Source organism: Tasmannia lanceolata, unplaced genomic scaffold (genome assembly GCF_043159265.1).
Source record: "Tasmannia lanceolata isolate RefF3 unplaced genomic scaffold, GAP_Taslan_0.1 ptg000012l, whole genome shotgun sequence".
NCBI classification, from domain to species: Eukaryota; Viridiplantae; Streptophyta; class Magnoliopsida; order Canellales; family Winteraceae; genus Tasmannia; species Tasmannia lanceolata.
Genome location: NW_027518689.1, coordinates 22894186 through 22916473, shown reverse-complemented (window position 1 = coordinate 22916473; position 22288 = coordinate 22894186). Strand labels below are relative to the sequence as shown.

The window sequence follows — 22288 nt, the reverse complement described above, 5'->3', positions numbered from 1 at the left end:
AACACTTCTGTGGAGGCTTGGATAATTTCTAGACCCTGCCATATGGGGGTAAAATATTTGGCAGCTCTGGACCCACCGTGGGGGAATACACTGGAACTTCTGGCCCGTCAGTGGGATAAAACGCTGGCCCTATTGACTTGTATCTGAACTTCAGGAACTGATTCAGAACACCGTGGACTGTCGGTGTATAAGCAAAAACATGTCTTCTGAACCATGCCAATGACTCTGAAGTGTATTTGAACTCTGAACCTTCTGTATTTGAATTCTGAACCTTATGTACATGAACTCTGAAATCTCCGACTTTGATCCGAACTAAGATTTGGAATTTAGAACCATATTTAACATGCACTTATAACTATTTATGGGTAATGAATCAGTTAAGACCTTTGAACTCAGTTTTGACTTTGACTATCTGACCCTATTGAATCCTGACATGTTTGACTGTGCTTAGAGTAGTGCTTTATTATGTACTGAGCTTATCAGCTGATTGTGGTTATTTAATATTTTTCAGGTCTTGGCCCTCGTGAGGATAACGAGGAACAGGACGCTTAGCTTTGGATTTGGGCTCTGAGATTTAGTTTAGTTATTTCAGTTTATTAGAAAGTGAGTACTTGAATAGTATGTAAAGACTTTATTAATTTATTTCCGCTTTGACTCTTTGGGGAAGAGATGATATTTGATTTGACTCTGATGGGTCCGCATTAATCATTACTTTAATATTTTAGTTATGAAATGCCAGGTTATTTTCTGCTTTGCAGCCTTGTACGTTTGTGAGATTCGTCTTGCAGGTGTATGACGCTGTCATGTCCTACGCCCACGGTGGGGTTTGGGGCCTGACAATAACTACATCCGCTAGCTCTGTCTCTGTAGGCTCTACGATAAGCTTTATGTACCATTGGCATCATCTATGTCTAGCTCTAAAACAACAATCCCCCCCCCCCCTAGTAGCCATAGGTGGAGGTGGATAAGCTACACTGACAGTAGCTAACGTGACAGATCTAACTGGTCGTGGTGATGATGAAATAGGCACATATATAGCTACTGGACCTCTACCGTGTCAGACGGTGTGGTGTAGTAAAATAGAATAAATTCTTGTGCAAGTACCCTTTTCATTTCCTCCCATGTCTGAATTGGAGGCTCACCAATCTCTCATCACCAGTTAAAGTATGCCACCAAGTTCGAGCTTCTTCTAGAAATCTTGATGCGGCTAAGGGTACTTGTCTCTCTGGAATGATCTTCGTAATGTTGAACACCCTCTCAACAATGCTCATCCAATCAACGGTCTCTTCGGATTTCATTCTCCAGTAAAATCAGAGAACTCCATCCATATATCACCGTATGCACATGAAGGATAGAGACCGATCTGTGTGTAAAGCTCCGGTGATAGACATCCTCCGAATGGTCAATCCACTTCCCTTCTTGAAAAACTTGCTCACTTTAGGGAAGAGACTGATTTGACGACTAAAAATCAGGAAAACGAAAACCAATTTAAGTAGGCATTTTCTTTTGATTACTTTTTAGGGATTTTTAATGCTCTCTCCACTACCGCAGTCCAGCTAACTAAAGTCCCCAGCTCTCCCTCCTTCTCTGCCTCTATCGCACAATTGGGCCCACAATTACTACATGGAATAGGTTTTATGGTTGCCAATCATTGCCAACACCAACCCAAACTATATTATTTTCATCTAATTGTGTGAAAAAAAATTCCCCCAGAAATATTTTTCTTGCAATCCAATCAGGGGCCTTAATGCCCTGTTGAATTGCAAGAAAACTATTTCTAATGGAATTTTTGTTTCATTTATTCTTTTCAAAATTTAGAGCCAAACGATATGATTATGGTTAATTTAGAGGGTTATTATCAGAGGTCAAAGGTCCTTCTAAGAAAAAATTGAATGTGGTTGGCTCAAGCTAGCTTCTTTCGCGTATAAAAAATAGGAAAATTTTGAAATATCTTTCCTTTCCAAACTTTTCTTTTAAATTCCTGCAATCCAATAGGTATGAGCAAAACAACAACAAAATAAGGGATTTACTAAAAAATAAGGGATTTGCTAGGGTCCGCAAAAAGCATTGCGTTAGATAGAACTTAAAAAAGAATTATTTTGATTCAACCCTCTCTTTCTCAACTCGACTACTTTAAATCGTATATTTAGGATACCAAGTAATCACATAATATCCCCAGTGAATGAAGACAACAGCTTTTGTCTCCATTCACGAGGTGGCTGGCCTGAGGTGCGACAGACCAGCCGCGAAATGCCTTTTGTGATGGACGCTAGCAATTCCCAATAAATAATAGAGTACATAGAGACATAGAGTGTTACTTATATTATCATTAGCCTTAGTGATCAAATGTAAGCCTTTTTCTAGAAAGAAACAGAAGATAAGGAAAAGAAGAGGAGTACAGTGGTTGGAGTTATTAAAAAAGTCGGTCATACAGAAAAGTTAAAAGAGAGATGAGAAGAGATGATAATGTATGCATGGATGTATGTAAGACAGGCCCACGAGAAGAAGGAAGAAACAAAAGAGGAACAAAGGATAAGAGAGAATGAGAAAGCTGAGTTAGTTTAAGGCTTTTGTACAGGAACGCATGGAAAATATTGCATGATGACGTCCTCTAGGGCACGCCTTCACGTTTAAAGTTACAAAACAAACCCTTGGATCGCTCTCTCAGTTAGAGTGTGTTACGATGCAGCAATAGTTTAGAGAAGGAGAGATGGGTTGGTCCTGCCAAAACTGGAGGTGTCTCTTTCTAATGTACAATCTCTGCTCTAAATTTGTCATTTTCTCCAAATATGTCGGGTTAAGATGTTGGCAAGACCTGGAGCCCCAGAAACACAATCACTATTACCACTCACTCTCTCACACACACACACTCACTCTCTCTCTCTCTCTCTCTCTCTCTCTCTCTCTACATACTGATGGGCTGTTTGTTTTAGTGCAATATTCTGTCCAATAATCAGTTGGGGACTCCATAATCGGTTGTCATAATCTAAAACAAACAAGGCCTAAACGTGGGCTTCTCAGGCTGTCATTCATTTTTTTTTTCATGGAAAATTATTTGAAATCTTTTTCATGGAAACTAAAGAAAATTGTAAACATGCTGAACCTTCGATTTTTTCAATGGAATTTTATGGAATTTGCTAGCGTCCAGTGCGCAGAAGGCATTTCGTGGAGCATCTGTTGCACGAGAGAGCAGCCACCTCATGAATATACTAAGGTGGCTGCTCTCTCATGCAACAGACGCTCCGTGAAATGCCTTATGCGATGGACGCTAGCAAATCCCGAATTTTATTTGTCATAAATATACTTTTTTTTACACGTCATGCCTAGCATGGTTGTGGCCAAGCATCTTTACACCCCATGTTTTTGTGTGGGGGTGGGGGGGGGGAGGCCATCATTTCAAACCAATCCATGCATAGGAAAGGAGCCACCATTTAAACTTCACTTTTATAGGGTGGGGGCAGCCTAGTGTGTAGGGGCCCACAATTTTAGATGTTTTGATCTGCGTGTATGTTTATAGGGTATATCGTACGTTGCAGAAGGCATTTCGCGGATGGCTGATGCATGTAGGAACAGCCACATAGGCTTACTTTTTAGCAGATTTTGTCTTCATTCATGAGGTGGCAGCTCTCACATGCGACAGCCATCCCCAAAATGCCTTCTGCAATAGACGCTAGTGAATCCAATATTATAACGGGGATTTGCTAGCATCTGTCGTAGAAGGCATTTTGCGGATGGGCAGTCACATGTGAGAGCAGCCACCTCGTGAATATACTAACCAATTTTATTTCATTTGTATTTCCAAGAAATATTTACCCAAAGACTTTTCTTCTATTCAATTGATTCAGTTGGGTTCTCATTGTCCAAGGTTTTTTTTTTTTTTTTTAACTGGAAAAAAACGCTAGAGGAGCTTTTTTATTAGGTATAGGATTTCTTTTTCTTTTTTAAACTTCATAAATTTGTGAATTGCCCTTGTTCATGTTTAGCGTAACAAGATAAAGAAATGAGATCACGTTTTCTTCTTCTTCTTCTTCAGACAAATACCTTAATCTAAAATGAAGTTAGAAAATGTATTGTATTAAGGCCTTGTTTGGATTGCAAGAAAAACATTTCCGCTCCCACGATGTGTGACATGAAAAAAAAAAAAAAACACTCCAAAATAAAAGGAAAATGATATATTTGCTCCTCTTCTTCACTGGGCCACCCCATTATTGTGTAAAAAGAGTAGTCATAAATACACTAGTCATATGGCTTGAGGAAGAAAAGGGGGCGAATATATCACTTCCCAAAAACAAATTGAGGTAATGAGAAAGTGGTCCTTGGAATTAATTGGAGATGAATCGGCGATTGCCTCATGCCTGTGGGTGCATAATTGCCACATGCATGTGGGTGCATGATTCGATGATCTGAACCATTGATATTTCACCAATTAGGTGATGTTGAATGTCCCCTTATGATTATCCATATCTGTAGCACGGCCCCACTGTAGATCCACTTGTACATGGTGACAGGCAATTAGCTTACAACGATTGATCCCAAGACTGCTTCCATAATCTTAAGCATCTTACTAGTTTCAACCCATTCAAAACTATGCAAATGTAGTTAGGTGGGACTTAACATGATGTTTGGATCATCTAATGGATCATCTAATGGACGGTTATTTAGATAGGAGGGTTAGGATCAACCTAGTGAAATGATTTTTGGGGCAACACCTATTTAGCCTGTGGGCCATCTAATGGACGGTTTGGATCATCCCACGGTGCCGGCCATACCCCCCTCATCAAAATCCAGTGATAACATTTCCCAAAATAAGCAACTGTTTGAATTTGCGGGTGACCTGCGGGTTGACCCGGCCCACCCGTGGGCCGCGCGGGTCACCTAAATTCTGACCCGCAAAAATGCGAGTAATTTCCTCACCAGGTCCTCGACCTGTGTGACCCGCACCCGCATCACCCGCGGGTTGACCCGGCCCGACCCACCCGTTTGCCAGGTCTAGCGATAAGTGCAGTTGTTTTTTCCAGAATGTACAATTGGGTCCCACTTCTTAGGATGATCCAAACTATTCATTTGATGGGTGACATCGTAAATAGGTTATACCCCGTAAATCATCGCAACAGGATGATCCTAACTCTCTGATCTGTTGTGATTGAACATTATAGAAACTCTACAGATCAAAGGGATAGGATCATCCTGTGGCGATGATTTACTGGGTATAAACTATTTACGCTGTGGCCCATCAAATGAATGGTTTGGATCATCCTAACAAGTTGGCCCCAATGTACTTTCTGAAAAAATACTGGACTTTACAGACATCATATAAAACCTCCTTTTTTATATGGGTAACCTCCTTGTTCCAATATGACTCCACTTTCTACTTTATACTTTTCTAATGGAAAATGCTACCTGGATGGTGACGCAAGGCACAGCATTCCTAGTGTCCTACGTACGTGTTTAGTCAAATTGTTGACCATACATCTGGCACGCACAAATGTTGTGTTTGGATGGGGTAAAGCAAGAATGAGAATCAACATCCTATTTTTCCAATCCTAATCCAATTCCTTGGAAACGGAATGAAAAAATTAATTCAAAAATATTTTAATAATTTTTTATTCCAATTAGGTTAGAATAAGAATACCACCTCTTGAGGTGGGAAAAAATCCTACACTTTTCTCTATGTAATTCCACCCCATTTCGTTTCTGTTCATTCTTTAACCAAATGTCGAAATCAGGCAGAATCAGAATAGGATACCGATTCCAACGGTTATTCCTGAAATCCCAAGATTGGCCCTATAAGCACTGATAGCTCTTTGGGCAGAACTTTTCTTTCTGAATTAGCTTTTAAATGTTCTTACAATTCCCAATATACACTAATAGCCAGTAAAAAAAGGACATGGGGGAGACAAGGTGTAAGAAAAAACAAGACAACATTAATCTCTTCTCAAAAAAATCAGCTATAAAAAACAACTATTTTTCATATGAATATTGTCGGTGCATGACGCATGCGCGTGCGCGTGCCCTTTAATTGTATGTTGAACGTTACTATGAAAAACTAAAGCTCGTGAGAAACCTAATTCGGTACACCGACATGATACTTGGATGATAGAAACCCATCATTTGGCAGCTTATATTGTGGAGATAATGTGACATTGTGATTTCAATCTTCCAATTAATGTCTTGCAAATGGATGAATGGATAAAAGAGTGGAAACGACACAACATGTGGTGGAGGGTAATTCAGTAATCTTATCTAATTTGAAGAGTTCCAGATCAAACTCTCGCCCAATCACAAGGTGACACTTGTCCATGGGCCTTAAGGTAATCTCATGCCCAATACCCTCTTAGCCTAAACCTATAAATAGCCTTTTAAGGCTCAAAGGCAAGGGTTTTGATCCCAAAATTTACTATTCATAGTGTATCTTTCCTTATCTGTTGTTGGTCAGTGACATAAGCATCGGAGGCCTTCCTGTAACGCTAACTCCGGATAGGTCATCTGACTGTTTGTTCACATGCGTAGTAGGTAAATCCTAGCTCGTCCGAAGACACCTCAGCAGATCACCGATTTTGGTCACAAACTAACAATAATCTTGGCAGGCCCAGGCCGAGCTTCTAGTCAGTTCTCATATTTAAGAGCTTTCATGTTATCATTTCCTTCCAGTTATATGTTTAAATTAACAAAAATTATATGGTGAATGCACATGTAAATCAGTATGGGTGGTATGACATATGTACGCCTTGATATTTGATTCTGCAGCAGCTTCTTAAAATGTGCATTACTGTTGGATCAAACATCAAAGGCGGTACCGCCGATATCGAGTTACATGCGCATCCACCTGTAGCCCCCTAAAGGTCCACAGATTTGGTCCTTTTGATCTCTTAATTTTGAAAATGATTTGAAATCCCAAAATTTTGTGAAAACCTTTAAGAAAATCAAAACAAGATCCTCACCAGAACTAAATCTGACAAGGATTGTAGAATCGTCACCTAGGAATGGGACTAGGACCCTTAGTTGACTCTGTAAAACGCTTAGATCTAATCAAAGCACTAGGTCGTGGTAGGTTACGTGAAGGTGTTAGGCACTACTCACACCAAGGATATCATGAGTTTATGAATCAGATCTACATATTTTGAAAGAATCTAATGAAATCTCTCATCATTTAACTTATGTTCTAAAATTTCGTACAGAATTAATTATGTTTAGTAATTTTGTACAAAATAGAATATAATTTCGTACACATCTTCATGCAATCTTTTTTAATTTGAAATATTTTCCGAGAAACTGAATTGTCGTACGAATTTGATCATACAAAAATTACTATTTTATTCATACGAAATTCCATATTCCAAAATGTCTTCTACAATTCTCTAGAAATTTCGATTTCCAAAATCTAATCTAAAGACTAATAGGGATTATTGGAAACCTAATTCTACTAGATTACCTACCGGATCTCTTTAAATTTCAAGTTCCATTGAATTCCATTGATAAACTTGGAAATTATGGAAATCCTCAATGATTCTCAAATTCTTCCAATAGATCTCATTGAAATTTGAAATTTGAAATTTAAACTTATATCTATCTAAATTGTAGAAATACTAAGCTACATCTATTAAATTTGAGAGAAGGCCTTGAGAATTACGGTTAGAAAAACCTAATTCCCCTTGATTCCCTAGGCTTCCCCCTACTTTGCTTACTTGAAAATGAAACTAAAATTTGTTGAAAAACCTATTTGAGGAATTTCACAAACTTGCGGTGTGCTCCAGCGAGAATTCCATCGAGCTTTTGGTGGCGCTCCGACTCCTCAATCGATCTTCTTGGCTAATTTGACGGAGAATTTGAATGAAGGGACCAGACAGGGCCTTTAGAACCTTGATCTCCCTCTGAAATCTCTCCGGCGAATTTTCCGGTCGGATTTCGATTGATTCCGGCAAGTTCCTCCTCTTCTTCTTTGAAAGGGAAAATTTTCCAAAATTTAGAAGAAAATTGAGTAGAAAATCCAAAAGTTTTCCAAAAGTCCTCCAAATGAATATAACTATGGCTTATTTATATGCAAAAATGAGAGGAAAAATTCTCGCACAAATTTTAAAAAGTGGTTACAAATCTGAATTTCGTACGATTGGGATTTCGTACATTTTAGGAATGTATGAATGCAAATTTCATACAAAACAAATTCAAGCAAACTTCTGAATTTTCGTACATTATAATTAAATGTACAAAAATTCAAACAAATATTGACTAGGCTCTGAAATTGGCTAGCTTTCTTATGGTTTGCTGGTTTTTAGGCTCGATCTCAGGGATCTCAGATATCCAAGCTCAGGGCTGTATTTGCAAACTTGTTTAGGTCAAATTTGTGCTTTGGATGATATTCGGGATCAAACAAAGGTTCTGAGCTAGGAATTCTTCCACTTTCTACGCCTTCAAGAGACCATAATTCTACCATCCAGAGAGTGCCGAAACTTCCCGATTCTTATGTTGGAGATATAATATCACACGAATACGCATTACCCACCAGACATGGATTCATCATTAGAATCATCATCGCGCCAAACTATCTTGGAAAAATGGGGTGTCTACACCACCATATAAAATCTCATATCAATAATACACATAGTTATTGTGGGCGTTTTTCACTGGAATTTTTGTTTTATTCCTATTGTTGAGTTTAAAGAAACCTTTGGCATTTTGGAGCTGATTGGATATAGGGAAAAATTGCATGAAAAATCATTATCTTGTGAAAAAAAAATCATTGGTCAACGGGAAAGAACTTTTTCAGAAAATAAGTAAAATTTTGAATTATGGAAAACATTTTCCATAGAAAATGAGTTAGATGATGGAAACTCACAGCTTAAATTTGTTCCCTCCTCTCGATCCTTCAACTCTCATAAGAAATCTTATGTCTCACATAGGTTCATATCTGATTAAGAGATTGGAAAGTGTTAGGCACCAACCATAGAAGACCACAGATAAGTCTCTAATGACATGCATACCCTAGCTTGATAATTTTCAAATGTAAATTAAGTGTCCTCTACATAATTCCAACAACTTAATACATTTTGATGGAGGTAAAAATCATTGCCAAATGAGAAGCTGACACGTGAGGCACGGAGACTTAGAGGTGGTTGAGGGTAAAAGGGTAATTTCACTACCAAAATCCTTCTAGAAACAGCCTAAGAGGTAAAGAGGTATTCTTGGAAACCTTTCCTTCCGAAACTGCCTTAGAGGGATATCCTGAGAAGGAGCGATATTATAAGAAAGCTTGAGCATGATTATAATAGTAGACTCCTAAAAGGCATAGACTCTAATCTACACTATAAAAATCACACAAACTCCATGGTACGCATATTTACTCTCATTCTACTCTCTTCAGCTAGCGAAACCTTTTTGTTGTTGTCGCTTCTGACTTAAGCATTGAAGAGTCCCGTTCACCCCCAGAATATGCCCTACCATTCGTCTCAAGACTTCCAATAATGAGGCAAGTGCATATGAGGCCTTGATTGTAGGGGTGAATCTTTCTCATGAAAAATGACCAAAATGCCTGTATGTCATGAAAATGACAAAACCCTACACAAAGTTTGTATATCCACTATAAGTTTATCTACCCACAACACTTTTGAGAAAAATTAAAAATTAAAAAAATCCTTAAATAAGATGAATCCTAGAACACCGCTATTTAATAAGAAATGATCAAAATACATCCATATAGAAAATGAAAACAATACGCCTATCTCATAAAAAAAAATAACCAAGATACTCTTTTTCATAGAATATGACCAAAATAACCCAATCTCAAAGAAATAACTAAAATACACCAATCTAAGAAAGGAATTTGCTAGGGACCCTCGCAGAAAAGCATTTTGCGGCCGGCTGTTGCATGAGAGACCAACCCCATCAGATGAATTAAATGAATAAGATAAAATCTGCTGATTGAATCTTCTGGGAAATTTCAAGTGTGACAAAATACTCTCATTTTTTATTTACCCTTACTTTATAGGGATTATAGTAATTTTTGTCATTTTCATGAGATAGGGTATTTTGGTCATTTTCCTATGACGGGCATTTTAATCCAGTGACGAAGAGTTGCCCTCATAACTTGGCGACCTTGATGTTGCGCTCTTGGAGGGGCACTCTTCATTTTATCATTCCTCTAAATAATTTCACATGAAAATACTAACCAACAACAGTCAAATAGTAAAATTTAAAATTTCAAACAAATTAAAGCATCTCAACCAAACAATAGAAAAAAAAATCAAGTACAAAATTTAGTAGACATTGCCGATGGGGGACATAAAAATACAAGAATTGCCAACGGGGGACAGACTTTTGAAAATTTGTTAAAGAGGGTTGATAACCCCTTTTTGAGAGTTTGATAACCCCATTTAGAGGATTGATAATCCCCTTCCAGAGACTTGATAGCCCCCATTTCGTCCCTCTCTAACAATTTTTTAAAAGTGCGTCCCCCCTGGCAATTCTCGTATTTTGAGGTTCCCCGTTGGCAACTCTCACAAAAATTTAAAGGGATAATTACATTTACACCCTCTCTAGTTTCTGACACATCCACTTCCACCCCTATAGTTTAAAACGTGACAAATACACCCCTGTAGTTTCAATTTGTTTAAGGTTTGCCCCCTCAGCTGAAGGTTCGTCCATAGATTAAAGGGTTAGGATGATCCGATGGAGCTGATTATTTGGGCACACCCTATCTATGTCATGACCCATCAAATGAACACTTTGGATCATCCAAATAATGTGGGCCCATACCCGAATCCAAACACTATCAAAAAATCATCCAAATAATGTGGGCCCACATTGTTTGGATGACCCAAAGCGTTCATTTGATAGGTCATGACATAGATAGAGTGTGCCCAAAAAATCAGCTCCATCGGATCATCCTAACCCTTTAATTTATGGACGAACCTTCAGCTGAGGGGGCAAACCTTAAACAAATTGAAACTACAGGGGTGTATTTGTCACGTTTTAAACTATAGGGGTGGAAGTGGATGTGTTAGAAACTAGAGGGGTGTAAATGTAATTATCCCAAATTTAAAAAAGAAGAAAGAACCCTGCCCAATAGGTTGGGCAGTGTACTCTAGCATGGCGTATAAATTCATCTTGAATGCAGGGACAATTCAGTCATTCGACATTAATATGGATGGGGGACAAACGTACTTACACCCTCTGAAGTGGTATCAGTGAAATATATCTCTGTCTTTGTTTTACCACCCTCATGACACTGCCTCTATTGTCTCACATCTTCCCTCTATAAAACCCCACCCTCTTAGATCCCCTCCAAAACCCATCTTAACCTACGCACCCCAATGGAAGAAACCGGTGATCTATGGAAACCGGTCACCGTCTCCGTCGCCGGATTTCAGCCACCGGAAACTCCACACGAGCCAATGGAGTTCCTTTCTCGCTCGTGGAGCTTGTCGGCCCTCGAAGTCTCGAAAGCACTCGCTCCTCCTCTCCTCCTCAAAACTCCCACCGGAGGAGCTATACCGGAAGACGTTGCGGGAGAGGTGGAGGAGGTTACCGGCGTAGCCGGTAATCCCTTCTCTTTTGCTTCCTCTGCCACTTCACAGCTCGTCATGGAAAGGATAATGTCACAGACGGTATGTACACAAAATAGAAAAAATAAAAGAATATATGATAAAGAGAGATAGGATCAAATTCATTTTGTTGATTTGCTTGTTCCTACTGAACTTTCATAAGCACAGGATCTAAGTTTACATGATGGTGGCAGTACAAAGCTGTATTTTTCAAAAAGTACAGTACAGCCTACTATATATTATGATCCAAACCGTCCATTTGTTGGGCCACAACATACATAGGTTGTGCCTCAAAAATCATTTCTATTCGATGATTCTAATCATCCCATCTATAGAGGGAATGCACATTATGGAAACTTGTGTTAGGATCATAGTATAGAAATGATTTTTGGGGCACAACCTATTTAAATTGTGTCCTAACAAATGGACGGTTTGGTTTAGGATCATCGTATAGAGTGACGGTTAGAAGCATCCTATGGAAATGATTTTGGGGCACAACCTATTTACATTGTGGTCCAACAAATGGACGGTTTGGATCATCCCAGAGGATGGGCCATACCGTACTTTTGAAAAATATAGATTTCTAAGGCCACCCATCACATAATTTCTCTTCTTTTGTTTCATTCTTATGTTGTTTTCGGCTTTCAGCAGGAAGCTTTGCCTCTTAATTCTGTAAGGCTCTCTCATAGTAGTGGGCCCTTAACGGACGGGCAGAGTTGTGGGTCGTTAACGGACAGCCCGCCCGTTTCTCCGTCCGAAATGGACGACCTCAAGGTACTGTTTTTACTTGTTATAGCAATCTGATTTTCTTGTATGAAAAGAAAAGAGAAAGCAAGTAAGAGTAATTAATTTTTATGATTTTTTGAGCTTTCTTCTATATTTGATTACAAGATTTTATCTTCCTGAAATAGGATTTAAGAGCCTCTCATGATATTTTTGGGAAGATGAGCAGCTTCATGTAATTGACTGAAATACCCTCCACTATAACTCCATTTCGGTCAGGGCAGTCCAATATTGCGAAGATAATTTCAGAAAGTTCAAAGAAATCATAAAATTTGAAGTTTTTGTTTATGCTCCTCCTTAGAGAGCTCTAAGAAGTAGAAAAAAAAACCCAAACAAAAATTTAAAATTTTTATTTATTGTCCCACATTTTCGTGACCCTTTCCACTAAAGAAAGGGTATTTTGGTCATTTTTGGTATGATTCATGATGTAGCTACGAAATCCGATTAAGATCTGAATGGAGGGTGTAAATACCGAAATATTCCTTCATAATTTGGTTCAATTATTTTTATTTATGAGCGGTAGTTTTGTAATATTAAAAGCCGTACTAAGAACTACAGTTAATATATATTTTTTTTCTTGCTTTTTGTTTCGATGATGATTCTTGATATTCACTTTTTTTTTTTTTTTTCGGTCCCTCTTCTATTTCCTAACCCTCTTGATTTCTTCCCTCCTCGGTTTCCTAAGCCATAAGCCTTAAGGCCCTGTTCACTTGCGTTCCCGGGAAAGCAAATCCCTGGAAAAGAGCTTCTTTTTTCCTTGACAAGACATAATTCTGGTGTTCACTTGCTTTCCTGAGAAAGTAACAAGCCTAGGTGGAAAATGGCAAATAATGACATGGAAATTGCCAAAAATGATGTGGAAATGTCTCTTTTCTCACAAGCGTGGGAAACCAAATCCTACTATTTTGGTCGGATTTGCTTTCCCGAGAAAACTAGTGAAAAAAGGTGGGCAAGCAGTTTCTCGGGAAACCTTTTCCTGCACAGCTTCTGCGCACGTGAACAGGCACATGAAACCTTTTCTTACATAGTTTCCCTGGATTTCTTTTCCCAATGCCACGTAAGATTCCCGGGAAACCTTTTCTTTTCCCTTCCCTGGAAAACAAGTGAACAGAGCCTAATTGTATTCAACCAAAGTAGGAGTTGGGACACTGATCAACGGTCCAATTCGAAATGGATCATGACCCCTAGTTATAAAAGATTCGATCCATTGATCCCCTTACTTTTTGATTTTAAGAATGGTTGTTTTGTCATTTAATTGGAAAGGGTAAACCTTTGGTAGCCTTTTCGTGGGGATCCTTTTTTTTTTTCATCCCACTTCTTGTTTTTTACCACCCATTATTTAGTTATTTTAGGCCTTTCGATTGTTTATTTTCGTTGTTCTTCACAAATATTTTTTGAAGGGAAGTGATATATCCGCCCCATTTTTTTACTTGGGACAGCCACCCCTTTGGTAGCCTGCAGAGGGGCTGATTTACTTAATGTGGTGGGAAGTACTCAACGGCAACAAGTGGGTGGCGTTACCAAGCAAAGTATAGTGCTGTTTGTAGTCCCTAGACCCTAAACCCTCCATTTCTGATATTTAGTTGTGGCCTTGTGGGTTAGTGATGTAGTGGTATCTTCGGTATAAATTCAATTATTTTCTGTCGAGGACACATGGCAGAATTAGGCAAGCTTCTTAAGAACCTCTCCAATAGAAGTTCCCCCCTGAAGCCTCAAGCATTTCAAAGACACCAAAAGGCAGTTCCAGTTCAGATAAAGCACATTCTTCTTTGTCAAATTCCCCCAATGAGGATCCCTGGCAAACTGTTTCAAAAAAGAAAGAAAAAAACCCATCCATCCACAAACTCAGCTCCTGGAATAAGATCCCCCCCTTTTAAGGGTCTTATTCCGTGATAGTCTTGGGTGGCGTTGGGTTGGGATATTCCCCCTTGTTTTGGTTGGGTCAGTTTGGTGCTTGATCCCTCTGTTGCTATGTTGCTGCCCTTCTTCTTTTTTGTTCCCTCCCTTGTTGAAGACTCATTGGGAGCCGTTTTTTCTTTGTTTCTTATTTGCGTTGTGTTTTTGAGCTATCTTGCTCTTGATTTAACCTCTGTTTTGGATCAGGGGCTGGTCCTTCCCTCTTATTGCTGTATCCTTTTCTTATTTTAATATATCTGGTAGGGGTCTGCCTAACCCCAGCTTACCCATTAAAAAAAAGAAGAGGTGTGTGTGCTCCTAGCATGGTTTTAAATTTCAGTTTCCGAATGCCCGAAACCGAAATTTCAGCCGAAATCCGGTACACCATTAAAAAATAATATATTATTTAATGAAATTTGAGGAAAAATGATATATAATTAATAAGAGGAAGTCTAAAGTGAAGGAGCCCTTGCAAAAAAGAGGTGAAAGGGCTCCCCCATTGGCTGCACATCACCATCATATTTGACTTTTCAGCCGTTATTAATGCGTGATGGTGATGTGTAGCCAATAAGAGAGCCCTTTTACCTCTTTTTTGCAAGGGCTCCCTTTAGTCTAGAATTCCTCAATTAATAAATTTGTGATTTTTGAGTTGAATTTCTCGAAATTTTGGAAGAAATATAAAAAAACATAAAAAAATGAAATTTCGGTCGACATGGTGGTACCATTACGGGTTTTGCCAATTTCGGAATTCAGTGTTGACCGAAATCCAAAATTTCGGCTGAAATTTAAAACCATTTCCTAGTAACTCTCACCCTTGCGCGCTCGGCGCAAGTTAGACCTCAACGTCTTAACCAACATGTTATTTTGTTTGTGATTGCAGTTTTACCGTTCAAGCAACAATGTGAGAGCAGGTCCATACTGGGGAGGAAAGACGGTTGGGAGATGGTTAAAAGACAGGAGAGAGAAGAAAAAGGAAGAATGTAGGGCCCACAATGCCCAGCTCCACGCCGCGGTTTCAGTAGCGGGCGTAGCAGCCGCCATGGCAGCAATAGCTTCCGCAACGGCGGCTTCATCGTCAGGAAAGGAAGAAAACACATCGAAAACAGATATGGCGGTGGCTTCGGCAGCCACACTCGTAGCGGCTCAGTGCGTTGAAGCCGCCGAGGCAATGGGCGCCGAGCGGGACCACCTGGCTTCCATCGTTAGTTCTGCCGTTAACGTCAGAACGCCAGGAGATATCATGACTCTAACGGCCGCAGCCGCGACAGGTAAATGATATTGCCACTCCTTGTTTGTCTTTTCCTCAAACTCTTTTTTTCAGGAAAAAAGACAAACAATTGGGGTGGAAATGATGAGAATTGGGTTGAAAAATATCATTTTCGAGGAAACGTGATTTTTTGCAGAGAAAATCGATTCTTTGAAGCAACCTATTACTCCGAAATTAAGCTTAAGCTTTTAGAGTTGGTGTTATTTAAGCAAAGTGGTATAAACCTGCAGTTTTGAAGAGTACGATATGGCCCACATCATAGGATGATCCAAGCCTTCCATTTGTTGGGCCACAACATAAATAGGTGGTGACCGGAAAATCATTTCCAAAGGATGATCTCAACACTCCGATCTATAAAGGGACTGGACATTATGAAAACTTCTATAGATTGGAGGTTGGGACTATCCTATGGACATGATTTTCCGTGTACAACCTATTTACGTTGTGGTTGAACAAATGGGCCTTTTGGATCATCCTATGATGTGAGCCATACCTTTTTTTTTAGTGTTTTGGAATAATACAGGTTTTATACGGCCACACATCATGTAAATTCTTATTTAGCCATTTATGCTTAACTCCCCCTCTTATGAAATGCCTCTTTTTTGGGTTTGCCCTACATGTAGCTGTGGCCCTTCTTTTGGGTTGGCCATGAATTAATAATAGGAAAATGATTTCTGAGCTCCAATTTTTGTCGTGTAGTATTTAAAGGGCTGTCAGAAAAATATTACGGTTCTCAAAAAGCTCTTAAAGCCTTTTAAATGCTACGCGACAAACATGTGGAGCGCATATTTATCAACTAGAGCGCCGAAATCATTTCCCTTTTAAATATTAGGGCCTGTTTGGATACCTCCCATTTTGTATTTGGATTTGGAATTGAGTTTTGAATACAAATTGAATAGATCCGGCAGCTCATCTAGAGGGAGACAGAGAGGGAAGGGGGTAGTTCCTAGTGGCGGGGAGAGGTTGAGGAGCAAAGAGGGTGAAGGAAATTGTCAGATCTGTGGATTTCCAATTTCTTATTTCCACAGCAAATTTTGAAATCTGATTTTTTTCATTGTCAGCTGCTGAATTAGAAATCCAAGAATTTGATCCCCAAATGACAATGCCAAAAGGGCTGCAAATGTGAGAAATCCAAATCAAAATCTTCTCGGCATCCAAATGGGCCCTTAAGGAGTTTTTGGGTTTTGAATCCAGAACTGTCGTGAGGCAATTGCTCTGATACCATGCCAATTACTCCAAAAGCTTTATTAGAAGAAAGTCTTGGACGTGATAGAATTCTTGAACTAATTTTTGCTTTGTCAATTATGTATGTTGATTCTAAAAGCTCTTCGTGATAAAATTCTTGAACTAATTTGCTGTCTCAATTATGTATGTTGATTCTAAAGCTCTTCGAGGGGCAGCGACGCTGAAGGCAAGGGTACTTAAGGAAGTATGGAACATAGCAGCAGTTACTCCGGTGGAGAAAGGCAATGGAGGGAATGGTAATTTCAGTGGTGAACTCCTTCCATCTGAAGACAACATGAACTTGCTTGGTCTCTGTAGCAGAGAGCTTCTCGCGAGGGGGTCTGAGCTTCTCAAGCGCACTCGGAAAGGTAAATTGTTTCTTCTGCTCAATTCGATTCAGTTTCTCATCAGTTAGATTTCAGTAATATAAAGAAAAAGCACAAATAAAGTTTTTTCTTTTTGTGGGTTGTTTTCTCAGGTTCTCTACATTGGAAGATCGTTTCTGTCTACATCAATCGTCTGGGGCAGGTGGGTCCTCCTTCTCTTATCTCTCACTGATCTTCATCTCTCTATCTCTGTTCTTCAGGTTGAAGTTGTTTTCTATCTCTTTTATGCCGGTAATGTTGGATATTTTCAAAATATATTATTTTTAAAAATAGAAAAAATGGGTTTTCTCAAAGAGACTTCCTTTTGTGAAATGCTATTTCCACTCAAAAGGCACTTGCCTTGTGAGCAATGTTATTTTAAAGAAAGAATACTTTCATTTGAAAGGATGCCTTCGTGTCTTTTAATCTTCTATAAAAGGAAGGCTTGAGATCTCATTTTTGATATGATTCTCTCCTCTTTCACTCTTCTCTTTGAAGACTTCTTTTAAGTGCGGGTATAGTGGTTGTCTTGAACTTGGGGTACAGCCCTTGATATTGGCGTAGGCATTCTATCCTCGACCTTGTAGCGACCTGCATAAGTGAAGAAATTAAAGTCTATTAAGAGAAAGCTTCAGCTTGCCTTACCTACCTCCCATTTTTCTGACTTTCATTTCTAATCCTCTTCATGTTTCTTACTTCGATTATTTGCGTCTCCACCATTTGATCATCCACTGTAACAATTTGTCCCAACAGGTAATGCTAAAGATGAAGAGCAGACATGTAGCAGGAACCATCACCAAAAAGAAGAAAAGTAATGTTCTTTCTTTCTAAATTATGCAGTCATTAATTTGTGGAAAGCAACTTACTTAGAAAGATTGGTTTTTTTTTTAGATGCTGTCTTGGCGGTTTGCAAGGACATTCAAGCATGGCCTGGCCGACATTTGTTAGAAGGAGAGCAAAGGCGGTACTTTGGGCTGAGAACAGTGGCACGGGGTGTCATCGAATTCGAGTGCAGAAACCAGAGGGAGTACGATATGTGGACACAAGGAGTCTCTAGGCTCCTCAATATTGTGGAGGAGAAGAAAAAAGGTTGAACAAATCTTTTATTAAAAGCTATATAAGCAATTGAACAATACCCATCCTGAGATCAGAGCCTTGGAAAATCATATTTTTTGCATTCATCTCTCAATTGGGCATCCACCTGTTCTGGAAAGGTTGAGAATCTCACTGTTCAACAGTCAAGAAGGCAAAAGGAAAGAAAGGTGTTAGGGTGGGCTTCCCATTTTCTGTTCTTACTAATGCAAATAGTGTGCAGGGATTCTCCTGAACTTAAGTTTCAGTTCTAAGGTGAAATTTTACATATGGAAGAAGGGAGCTGGGGTATGAAAGCAAATTTAAAATCATTTTTGAGCAGGAAGAAGGCTTTCTGTACGTGCATTCAGCTTGGGGCAGGATAATTAGGTTTTGTCTTCTGTACCAGATCTTGTGGGTTTCTTTGATTGGGTTGAATTGTTGAAAGGTTTGTAGGATTAGGTTTGCATTGTTGGAGAGAAGGGAAAGAAAAGGACAGATTTTCTCTTTGGATCACGGAGGGACAAGGAGAGAAAGAAGGGTTTGTGGAGAGAGATGGGTTTGGGAGAGAACTATGTAGACGATAAGAGCAAGGTCGGCCTGTTTGTGGGATTGTCAATTCCTTTATAATCTTATTTCCCCTTTCTCCATTAGTAGAATTTTGTATATCTTGTCTTTTATGTGCTTGCTATATATTTATTTTTGCTTTTTTGTTTTCTTTTTATTTATGTTCTCAATGTTGGTGTCTTTTTTTCTGTACGTGTGCTTGTTTTGTACAGATCAATTTTAGTCAATCAAAAGTTTAAAGGGTTTGTTTTTGTAGTTGATGTGAGAGTAATCATGCTTTTAGTGTGTTGTTGAGAAATCCATCGGGGGCAATATGATCTTATCATGCGCAAAGAAAATAAAAATAGTAGAACGAAATAAAACACAAGATGCACATTCTGAGTATTTATGTGATTCGTCATCCGCTATGAGAAAATAAAATACGAAGATTAAAAATACAAGGATTATAATGGATTAACCCGAAACCAACAAACCACAAGCTTTCTTTTCCTCTCAACTAAGGGTGTACGCGAGAGAAACCTTTGTGTAACCAAATGCCAAAACATTGTGTGGTGAGAGGCGAGCTTCTGGCGATTTAGGCCACCTCTCTATTTCCCACGACAAGAAAAATTAAGGGGAAAAAAACTCTCTTTCTCACTCTTATGCTTTTTTTCCAATCGAAGAAAAGAATCCTCCCCTTCTAGCCTCCTCTCCTTTTTAGTGTTTATCTTGCTCTCCTTCACCTCTCCTTTTTAGCATTTCTCTTGCGGTTGTTGGATATGTGAGTTGCATATCATAGGTTTTTCTAGAGTCCTAAAAGGCGTCCACCAAAGCTTTACACATTATCATGGAATACACATCGTCGAATTCACTGTAAATTCTGAACAAAAGCTGAAAAAATGCTGCATGTTTGAATTTGTTCAAGTAAAGTTCAGCTGCAAAGATGAGACAAGAGAAAAAAATAGAGAAGGGGGGGGGGGGGGGAGAGAGAGAGAGAGAGAGAGAGAGAGAGTAGTGCCTCTTCTTGGATTTTTCTCTTGAGGTTTTCTCGGGTTTATAAGTTCGTGGGGGTTGCGGGTTAATCATGTTGTAATCCTTGTATATTGTTTTCTCATATTGAAGATTGTGTTCTCGCTGTGGATGTAGGCAGCTCGACCAAACCACGTAAAATCTTGGTGTTCATCTTGTGCCTTGCTTTTGTTTTTACTTTTTGTAAGCCCAAGGGTTAATCATTTATCTTACCTTCTTGTTTTGATGCTAGCAAACTAAATTGATCACATTTTATGGACTAATGTGTTGCCTTGAAGTGTTGTGTCATATACAAGAATTTCATGTCATAATCGCCATTACACAACTCAACTCAACACATAGCTTGTGGATCAAGAAAGCAAGGAACAAAGAGCTTGCACCTACATTGGAGTCATCACCATTTGGAGATGATCAAGTCAAGGAACTCAACATGAAGATCCCACAAGTTCCTCAGTAAGTGTCAAGAAGGAGCTTGGAGTTGAACATGCCAAGGTGACACCTCATGTATCTCGACATGCATTGAAGACTGGAGGACAAGTCACAAGAGCCAAGACAAAGTTCAAGATGTTCATTCAAGCTGAAAAAGTCCAAGGAAGTGCAAAGAGCAAAGACATTCCAAGAAGACTCAAGGTTCTTACTTTTAGAATGTATTTGGAGTCCTCTTGATTTTATGTTTAAATGCACTTTCAAAAAAGTTTTCAAATGGTTTTCACACTTAACTTTTTACTTCTTTGGAAACCATACACACACCCAAAAATGTGTTTGAAAACCTAGGACTTTAGCCCAAGACCAAAGCCCAAATCCCCTGGATTCTCAAAGTTAAAAATGGAATTTTACTCAGGGCTGGTCGACCGCGGGATGCTACCTGGAACTCCAGGGCATATCGAAAATTATCGGGCCAGTCGACCAGGGTAATCCAGGCGATCGAGGATATGTTTTCTGAAAATCCAGAAAACATCCAGGCTGGGCTTGGAGGTCAACCGCCATAGGTCTGGTCGACCGCAATAGTATTTTTGAGCAGAAAATTTATTTCAAACAGGTAGCCCTCGCCGGGCGATCGCCCTAGGGCCGGTCGACCGCATCGGTATGAAATTTGAAATTCAAGCTGAGAGCCCGATAAGGGCGGGCGACCACTGTGCCTCGGTTGACCGCCGCGACATGGAAATAGAGCCGTTGGGGCTTGCGGATGTTGACTTTTTCAACCCTTTATTTTACAGTTTTACCCCCAAACGGTCATATTTCCTTGTGGGCTATATATACACTATCCAAACCTTTCTAAACAACCTTTTGGCAAGATTAAATCCTATCTTCTTGAACCTAAACTTTTATATGAAAGGTTAAAACCTCTTTGAACTTGTATTTGTACATTCTATCAAGATGTACTCCATAGGCTTTTTTTAATCTTCCTTGGAGTGTTTGTGAGCTTTCAAAGTTGTAATCAGCCTATCTAAGAGGCAAAGAGAGTTCTTATATTTATTTCTTCATTTGTTTGTGAGGGTCTCCGATTCGGCCCGTTAAGAAAGGTGAATCATTGTAAGAGGGAGGTGCCCTCGCAAGGCTTTGTGTGAAAAGGGTGTGAACCCTTTGAAGGAGAAGTTGGTGTATGGCTTTGAGATTCACCCGTTGAAGAATCTTATTGGTTTAGTGGAGATCCTGAAATATGGGTCTAGGGAACCAAGAGCGGGGTGAATTGGTTTTCACAAAAATTTATCCCATTTTAAATTCAAATATTAAACCTAATTCAAATTCTCTTTGCTTGCTTAGTTTTTGGTTAGTTTCAATAATATAAAAAATGAAAACTAGAAATTCAACAAAAACATAAAAATGAAAGTGCAAGAAGGAGAAACAAACACACCGATGTATAGTGGTTCGGGTAAAACCCTACTCCACTTTTCTTGAGATCGTCCTCAAGGATTTTCACTATTTGAGACCTCCACGATGCCCGGCTCCGAGGCGATTACAATCCTAAGGGTATTAAATGAGGATGACCTTGCCACCTTTACACCAACTCTCCTTCTTCACCGAGTTCTAAGCCCTTCTCCCTAGGGTATTAAAAATAGGATGCCTAGCCACCTTTACAATGAAGAAAGAAGATTGCTATGCCTTCCTCTAAGGCTTGATGCATAATGAAGTCCCCTTGAATGCTGTCCAAGATAACAAGTTGAAAGCCTAAATCCAAACTCAAAAGATTGCAAGTGCAAGGCAAGTTTGGAGGAAAAAACAAGAGCTTAAGCCAAAATGGGTTGCAAGTGTTTTAAATGCTTAAGATGGTTTTTCCAATCATTCAAGAGAGTTGAAAGAACCTCTTGAATGTGTATTTATAAGCCCATATTGATTTATGATCGTTTGGGGGTGGAGGTAACAAAAACAACCCAGAACACAACTAGCTGTTTGAACACAATGGCTATATTTTTTTTGCTGTCGCGACATTCTCGGAATTCCGAGAACACTTCTCGGAGTTTTGAGAAAATCTCTCGGAATTTTGAGAAAACACACAGAGTATATAATTTATACTTCCTGGACCATTTCTCGGAATTCCGAGAAATGTCTCGGAGTTCCGAGAAACCGTC

At 39.2% G+C, this 22288-nt stretch overlaps 1 protein-coding gene across 2 annotated transcripts; it reads left to right on the top strand.

Annotated features, from left to right (window-relative positions):
* The first annotated feature begins 11195 nt into the window (after nt 1-11195).
* On the top strand, nt 11196-18970 carry LOC143887726 (VAN3-binding protein-like). 2 transcript variants are annotated; one of them, XM_077391893.1, is made up of 7 exons: nt 11196-11600; nt 12189-12311; nt 15097-15484; nt 16869-17075; nt 17186-17235; nt 17826-17883; nt 17964-18970. In XM_077391893.1, the coding sequence occupies exons 1-7, from the start codon at nt 11307-11309 to the stop codon at nt 18164-18166; spliced, it is 1323 nt and encodes a 440-aa protein (XP_077248008.1). In that variant the 5' UTR covers nt 11196-11306; the 3' UTR covers nt 18167-18970. The 2 variants fall into 2 exon arrangements, with proteins under 2 accessions (XP_077248008.1, XP_077248007.1); XM_077391892.1 differs by having other exon boundaries at nt 11198-11600; nt 12186-12311.
* The last annotated feature ends 3318 nt before the right edge of the window (nt 18971-22288 follow it).